The sequence below is a fragment of the Vigna unguiculata genome, chromosome 4, assembly GCF_004118075.2.
Source record: "Vigna unguiculata cultivar IT97K-499-35 chromosome 4, ASM411807v1, whole genome shotgun sequence".
Lineage (NCBI taxonomy): Eukaryota > Viridiplantae > Streptophyta > Magnoliopsida > Fabales > Fabaceae > Vigna > Vigna unguiculata.
The window spans coordinates 2,823,843-2,832,515 of record NC_040282.1 but is presented as its reverse complement, the minus strand read 5'-3'; the positions used below and the strand labels follow the sequence as shown (position 1 = coordinate 2,832,515).

The following is an 8,673-nucleotide window of genomic DNA, read 5'->3' as shown; positions in this document are numbered from 1 at the left end:
TTTAGCCGCAAAACATGAATATTCACACATTTTTTATTATTTTCTTTTTCATAATTTTTTGTTCTCTTCCTTTTCACTGTTTCTTACACTAAAATTATATTTTAAAGTTTTTCAGTTACACAGAAAATATTCTTAAAATTTCTCTTGACAACTACTTTCTTATTAATTAATTAATTAATTAGTTAATTAATTAAAGTGACTCATTATTCAACTTTGTGGAAGAAAAATGGTCTCGAAGCACATTCAATATGCAACAAGAATCTTAGGTTTATTCTTGACATCAGTGACTCATTGTTATTTATAAAGCGACTCTAACACCAAACAGAGTCCTTCATTCACTTCACCCTATCAAAAAAGCTTCACATTTTGGTATCTTCTACAACATCCTTTCATATTCATCTTTTTCTTCTTTTTATCACCATGTCTTTGCTTTCAGATCTCATCAACCTCAATCTCTCAGAATCCTCAGAAAACATCATTGCTGAGTACATATGGTGAGCCTCTGTCTCAAACACCACAAAAACCATGTGCAAAGAAACAGGGGACTCTGTTTTTTTCTTTCTTTTCTAAATCTATGAACAAATAGTGTTATTGTTCCACTAATGTAACAATCAACCAACCCCTTTATTGAGTGATCCTTTGGGAACACTGCTTCCTTTCAGATGTTGTTCCATCAAACAGAACATAAGAAAAGATAGTTTTTTTAATGATGATGCTGGAATCTTGTTCCTGGGTTTGATCTAGTTCATGATGTAGCAAAGGACAGTTATTTAACTATTTTTGTGTGCTTTAAACAGGGTTGGTGGATCTGGTATGGACCTCAGAAGCAAAGCCAGAGTAATTGTTTTTTTTCTTTCTTTTTTCTTCTTCATCTCAAGTGATAAGATAATTAATAAATTAACTGGGTAAACTTTTCCTTTTCCATGTTCACTATTTTAAATTTTTACCTTTTTTTTTCTTTTGTTTGTGGAAAATAGACTCTTCCTGGAGCAGTGGATGAACCTGCAAAACTTCCAAAATGGAACTATGATGGGTCTAGCACAGATCAAGCTCCTGGGGATGATAGTGAAGTCATCCTATAGTATGATTCAATCCTCTTATGCACTTTTCTGTATTTAATGTTATTCTTTTTTCATAAAATAATTGATGGTTGGTGTTTTCTTTTGATGAAGTCCACAAGCTATTTTCAAGGACCCCTTTAGGAGAGGCAATAATATTCTTGTAAGTTGTAAAAGTTGAAATTTTTTACTTACAATAATAATAATAACAAGGATTAAATATATTTTTATCTATTAAATTAATCAAAAATTAAAATAAAAAAGAAATTAATTTTAATTTTATGATAAGAGATAAAAATATATTTAATTTTAATAATAAAGCATAATTTTTTTTTTTGGGTTAATCAGATTGTATACTATTTTGTGGGTCAAAGTTTCACACTTTGAATAAAAATGTATAGGTAATTTGTGATGTTTACACCCCAGCTGGTGAACCACTTCCAACCAACAAGAGGTATGATGCAGCAAAAATTTTCAGCCACCCTGATGTTGTTGCTGAGGTACCATGGTAAGTATTTTTCCAACATTTTATTTAGATTATTCAATTTTTCAATAAATAATTAGATTCTACAAAAAAAAAAATCACTTTTTTATTCTGCTTTTTTGTAAATGAAATTGTTACAATTTACCATTTCACCGACAGGTATGGAATTGAGCAAGAATACACCTTGTTGCAGAAAGATGTGAATTGGCCACTTGGGTGGCCACTTGGTGGGTTTCCTGGGCCACAGGTATAAATGTTCCTTTTAATAAATAATAATTTAACATTAATATATTGTAATTTAATTTCATGATAATCACTTCGCTCTGGTTCTATTTTCCTTTACATTTTCAAGCACTGTTTTTTCATGTTACCATTGTTTTGGGTAACTTTCCCAAATTTGATTGTACTATATTGCAATAATTGAAACTCAGTGATTGATTTCATACACGCCTTTGTCTTGTTGTTTGCATCAGATTTTTATTTTGTTGGTTTTTCTTGTCACACGTAATGTCAAAGATCATAGCTTTGAATAAAGACAAAAGTCATCATAATCAATGTTTATGACAAGAATTTATCCATTTCTCTTCTATTTTCATCATAATCAATGTTTAACTTGAACAGGGACCATATTACTGTGGAGTTGGTGCTGATAAAGCCTATGGTCGTGATATTGTAGATGCACATTACAAAGCTTGTGTTTATGCAGGAATCAACATTAGTGGCATCAATGGAGAGGTTATGCCAGGCCAGGTACAATCACAAATTTTAATATTTAAATTGCAGAAACTGATAATAGAGTTACCAAAGCATTTCCATGGTGTGATTTAAAGAACAACTTTGTGCTTATTTTGTAGTGGGAATTCCAAGTTGGTCCTTCTGTTGGCATCTCTGCTGGAGATGAAGTGTGGGCTGCTCGCTACATTTTGGAGGTAATAAAAAAGTTTCACTAATTTTTTATCATTAAGGATTATATATGATTGATGAAAATCAATGAAAACATTGATGAAATGTTGTTATGCTACAGAGGATTACAGAGTTGGCTGGAGCTATTGTTTCATTTGATCCCAAGCCTATTCCGGTGAGATATTTTCTTGTAAAACTTGCTGATAACTTGGTAGAAAGATTGAAGCATATAATAAAACTTAATTGCATCATTAATTTATTTCAATATTTTGACTTCATTGTTTCATGGTTGTGGCATCAGGGAGATTGGAATGGAGCTGGGGCACACACAAACTACAGGTAATGAGTTTGGATTCTTTATTTGGCGTTGTTCTTCTAGTGTATCTTCAAAATACAGTAGAAGAATAACACCAAAAACTTAATAAAAAATTTGGACTCGAAATATATAAACATGTTATATATATTTCAGTTATTGTTGTTTGAAATGTATGATTTTCTGTGAGTACAGCACCAAGTCCATGAGAGAAGAGGGTGGTTATGAGGTGATTAAGAAGGCCATTGAAAAGCTTGGATTGAGACACAGAGAACACATTGCAGCATATGGAAAAGGTAATGAGAGACGTTTAACAGGAAGACATGAAACTGCAGACATCAACACCTTCTCTTGGGTAAGTCATCATCTTTTGGTATCTTATGATGTTTTTTGAGATTAGCAATTAATAATGTAACATTTTTTTTTCTTTTTCTAAAGGGTGTGGCAAATCGTGGAAGCTCAGTTAGAGTTGGAAGAGACACAGAGAAACAAGGGAAAGGTTACTTTGAGGACAGAAGGCCAGCTTCTAACATGGATCCTTATGTGGTCACCTCCATGATTGCAGAGACCACCATCCTCTGGAAACCATGAACACATGTTTAGACCACTCAGAATTGTGTTTTCAATACCATTTGATCCACAATTTAGTTATGTCTCCAAGGAATTGTTGTTTTCTGAGGTCTTTTAAGCCTCGCTGTGTCTTCTGTATGGTTGAGAATAACTTCAACATCAATAACAAGAATTGATTCTTGGGTTCAACTTGTATTCTTATGTTACAGTAGTTACTTTATTCTAATAAATCTAGTGATGGAGGGAATGAATGGAATGCCCGAATGAAAATGAGAATGCTCACAGGTGTTTGATAAAATGTCCGTATGAACTGAACAATTAGAATAGTCTATGTATGATGTAGAAAATGCTAATTAAAGTGTGCATGACAGGATTGGAACAACGAATGGGTGCAAAACTAGACCAAAAAACCTAACTTTCTAAAATGGGTAAAACTGAAAACTAAGAACTCAAATCATGAATTATTAGAATCAGGAGATTAATCAGACCATTATAACACAGCCTTCAAGAAGAAAATCGTGCCTATAAACATGCAAGAATGGAAAATAGCAAACTCATGAGTGTTCATATTTTCCCAGTTTAGATTTTCCGGTGGTGCACGGTACAATGAATGTGCATGGATCTCCACACTTTTGAGCCATATTTGACTGAGACAAGGTTGAAACAGTTTCGATTTGTGGTTTTCTCAAGCCCCTTTTGAATGTGCACAACTCATTTAAAAATAGCACATTTAGGAACTTGTTTAATCACATCCAGCATGGGCAAGCTATAACATCAGGTTTCACACAAGCTTTCACTGTCACAGCTAACACATTTTTTGCTTCTTTCATCTTTTCTTGTTTACACGTCACACCAATCAATATATTATAGTATAAACATTAGGCCTAAGGATATATGTTGTCATTTAAATTACCAAAAAACCAATTGTTTCTTGTAACTTCTCGACAATGCAAAAGTCATAAACCAGAAACCATTTCAGAATACAAATCATAATTTACATAAGCCATGTAAACCACTACTACACTTCGCATGAAGTCCGAGAGCAGGTGAGTTTATACTTTCACCGCTAAAACTTCCAGAAATTGAAAAGCAAGAATGAAAAGATATAGTTTCACAATCATTGATTTCAACCTCGGTACTAATCAGTTAAACAAATCCTACAATAAAATTGCAAAGTCAAAACAAAAGTTCAAAGATAATCAAAATAAAAAATTATATCAACTCTTCACATCAATATCCAGCTAGGAAAGCAGCAGGTTCAGAGAACTCACTCTCCTCTAATCAAACAGATATAAAATTTACAAATCATTCAAGTATCCTATATAGCTAATAAACATAACTTTATATAGAAATGAAGTTTCACCTTCTATGGTTTCACAACAAGCCTCTAGAGATCATTTCACGAAGAAATGACTCTGCCTTATCAGTCTCATCCTTTTCAAAGAGAGCCATAATCATTATTTCGAAAGTTACTGCACTAGGCAAGCAACCGTTGTCTTCCATTTTGGACCATAAGCTCAATGCCTCATCAAGCAAACCCTTTCTACAAAAACCATTGATCATAATACTATAACTATATACATTTAAAGGGTAGCCTTTAATTAAAAGATCGTGAAAGATCTCTTGTGCCTTCTCAACTCTTCCTCCTCTGCACATTCCATCAATAAGTATGTTCCAGGTGTACATATCCGGCTGAATTCCCTTTTCCATCATATTCTTCAATAATTCATATGCCTTGTCTAAATGATAGTTTTTGCATAAAACATCTAACAAACAATTGTAAGTGATTACATCCTGTTGTTGGTTTCTATCATGCATCTCATCAATAAGGTCCCAAACATAAGCTATTCTCCCAGATTTGCATAAACCATCGATCAGAGTACTGTAAGTCACTGTATCAGGAACCATGTTCCTGGTATCCATATCCCGAAAGAGATTCATGGCCTCATCCACTCTTTTATTCTTACATAGTCCATTAATTATGATATTGTAACTGTGAACATCAGGAGTTACTCCAATTCGGATCATATCATTAAATATGTGTTTAGCACTTTTCACCTCCTTGACTAAGCAATATCCATCCATTAAAATGTTAAGGGTAACTCTACTAGGTTTCACACCAGCTTTCACCATCACAGCTAGCACATTCTTGGCTTCTGTTATCTTTCCTTCCTTGCATAAAGCATCAATCATTATACTATAGATATAAACATCAGGCCTGATATTATTTGATATCATTTTATTTAGGAAATCATAAGCCTCTTTTGCAAGATTATCTTTGAATAGGGAGTCAATAATAGTGGCGTACATTATCACATTAGACTTGGATAACCCACCTTCTACTGTTCTGAGCAACTTGATGGCAGCTTCTGTCTCTCCTATCTTGCACAAGCCATCGATCAACATTCCGTAAGTAACCTCGTTAAGTCGAAACCCCTGTGCTACCACCTTGTCATGAAAGTTGAGTGCTTTCCTGACCTCACCCTTGAGACAGAGACCCTTGATGAGAGTACTTAAGGTAATGATACCTGGATGATAACCCAGCTTGAGAATCTTCCCAAAAATAGAGAAAGCGAAGGGCATTTGGTCTGAGTGGCAGAAACAATTGATGAGGATGTTGAGAATGACAAAGTTACTCTGAATTCCCTTGAGCTCCATCTGCTTGATAAGGGAAATAGTTGTAGAATAATGCTTCATCTTTGTAAGAGATCCCAAAATCTGCCCAAATTGAAAGATGGGAGGAACAGGGCGCATATGAAGCATGCTATCAAATTGGGATACAGCAGCTCCGTGAACATTGTCATGGTCAAGTAAAGGAGAGTGAGAATGAAAGTGAAAGGAAAAGGGGAAAGAAGGGTTGGGAAGAAAAGGAGCAAACTTGGAAATAGAACCAGAAAGACAAAACCTTAAGGTTGTCCCTGAGAGTGACATTGTTATCTTAACAAAGAAAAAATGAAAGGAGTTGTGGGTGTGACTGTCCCTCCGAAGAGGCTTTCGTGGGTTGAATCAGCGCGATAAAGGGATTTCGTGTTCTCCATGGAGGAAGGATTTTCCGCCAATCATTGTGGGGTTTGGTTCTACCGTAATTTCGTGACGTGAAGGTGGGATCGAAGAATTTCGATCTGTAACGAGAATATGATTTTGGTAAAACAGCAAGGTTTTGAATCTGGTGAGGGAGCGTCTTCTGAATTTTCGTGAACCATCGTCACGTGCTTCACACCATTTCAAATGCTTTCCTTCACATTTCTCTCTCACACGTGCAATATGTTTTTATTTAAAAAAAATCAATTAATCAAAACCACATCAATTTGTTGAAAAATTTATCAATGTCAAACAATCATTTTCCATAAGTTAAAATACCAAACACATTCTCTTTTAAACATGAGTTACCTCATGTTCAAGTTTCTTTCAACGAAAGCCAATAAAAAAGACACTTCTCTCTCTCAATTATATGCATTAGTTTTTGTCCATAACATGATTGAAGAGGTTCAATAAAATTCTAAAATGGAGTTGGAGAAGAAAAAGAATGAAGTATAAGAAAGTGTTGTTATTGAAGGAATAAAGAAGCTCGTACTTTTGTAATTCACCCAAAGAATGGGAACTACGCATTATCTTAAATTCATGGATGATGACTTCAATTTTATAGCTACCATCGCTAGGTTTAGTTTTCGGCTGAAGTAGGAACTCTTAAATCTCACGTTTTGTGATTGTTATCATAAATTTAATAATATTTGAAAACAAAAACTGTTAACATGGATTGTTTTCACATTTTAGTTTCATATGTGGACATATAATTAATTGATATAAAAAAAAAAAAAAAACTGATTTTGAAATAGATTCTCATTGATGTGAATGGTGATTTTTTTAATTCTCTAGCAAAACATAAGGGTATATCTTGAAAAACTTCATTATAAGAGAAACAAAATCATGTATAAGTCAAAATTAATTTATTCACAAACAAAAAAAATAGACAAATTGGATGAAAGAATTTTCACGAACTAACATATATATAAGATACTTTTAATTATTAGGGAAACTCATTTAATTTTTTTCACTAAATTTATTTTCCTAACAAACATTCATTAAATTCCAACCCAAGTTGTTTGTTCAACTTACTTTTTTTTTTCTTTTTCCTATCTTTAATCAACCTACGAGTGACGTGAATAATATAATAATTAAAAAACATATATTGCATTCATATAAAAGTTAATAATTTATATCATATTTAGTACTACTGCAATCTTTTATTGCATTTTATATCATGTCAATACATAATATTTATAATGTTTATGACTTCAGCTTTTAGCTTTAAGTTTTTTCATTGATAACATTATCTTTTATTTTTCTCTTAATTATCCAAAAAAGTTATTTTTATTTAAGAATTTAAATAAATAGAAGTTTTTCCATATGATCGGAGTGATTTAGAATTTGTATACTAAAAGCATTTTCCCTTATTTTTATCACAAATCAATTTTCACTCGTAACAAGTAACTCTAACATGAAAACATAAATAACTAATTTTCATTTTTGTTAAGGTTAATGTAGTGATCAGAATTCGTTTACACTGATATTGTTCTTTGTGCTTAATGTTTATGAGTTTTGATTACTTTATATTTGATTAATGGAGATTTGATTCACATTTTAAAATATTTGTGTGAAACACTTGCTAAAAATTTAAAATTTAAGGTTAAATATTTGTTTGGTCTAATTTAATCTCTCAATTTTGAAAATGTGTGTATTTAATCCTTTTAACCAAATATTTTTAATATTTTTAAGTTTATTTGACGTTTTAAATGCATTTCATGCTAGTATTTGAGTTATTTATATAATTTAAATCATTCTCGTTTCAATGTTTGCTTAGAAACATGTTTAAAACATCAAATAAACTTAATAAAATTTTATTAGAAAAACTAAATTTACTTATTTATTAAAAAGATGAGGAATTAAATTGGTCCAAAGTTTCGAAGTAGAACTAATTTTAATTTTCATTAGAAAGTAAGGACCAAAAACACATTTAACTCTAAAATTTATTTAATATTATTGCATCAAGAGAAAAAACATTGCTTCCTCCTACCTTTTCTCAACCAAACATTCACCCACCTTCTCCCCATAAATCCAAAACCCTAATCATGATTATTGTCAAGATAAACAAAACCCTAATTATGATTGGCGTGACATTAACGCAAATGATAAACCATAATGGATTCCACTACTTTACTACTGCTTAGGTTTTCAAGTGTTCGTTGGCCAATTCAAACCATTCTTCACGGTTCATATCCATCCTTTCTCTAATTCAAATTCAATTTCAAAGAACATGTTGAGAGATTCTACGAAATAAATATTCA

The 8,673-nt window shown here is 32.3% G+C and overlaps 2 protein-coding genes across 2 annotated transcripts; one reads left to right on the top strand and one right to left on the bottom strand.

Annotated features, from left to right (window-relative positions):
* The first annotated feature begins 247 nt into the window (after positions 1 to 247).
* Positions 248 to 3,517, top strand: LOC114182086 (glutamine synthetase PR-2). Its single transcript, XM_028068839.1, has 12 exons — positions 248 to 494; positions 798 to 837; positions 978 to 1,081; positions 1,173 to 1,221; positions 1,460 to 1,566; positions 1,702 to 1,789; positions 2,164 to 2,292; positions 2,397 to 2,471; positions 2,567 to 2,620; positions 2,747 to 2,784; positions 2,954 to 3,113; positions 3,197 to 3,517. Exons 1-12 carry the CDS (start codon positions 421 to 423, stop codon positions 3,347 to 3,349), a joined length of 1,071 nt encoding a protein of 356 aa, XP_027924640.1. The 5' UTR covers positions 248 to 420; the 3' UTR covers positions 3,350 to 3,517.
* A 1,068-nt stretch (positions 3,518 to 4,585) lies between these two features.
* On the bottom strand, positions 4,586 to 6,498 carry LOC114182084 (putative pentatricopeptide repeat-containing protein At1g12700, mitochondrial). Its single transcript, XM_028068838.1, has one exon. The coding sequence runs from the start codon at positions 6,257 to 6,259 to the stop codon at positions 4,703 to 4,705; it is 1,557 nt and encodes a 518-aa protein (XP_027924639.1). The 5' UTR covers positions 6,260 to 6,498; the 3' UTR covers positions 4,586 to 4,702.
* Between the last annotated feature and the right edge of the window lie 2,175 nt (positions 6,499 to 8,673).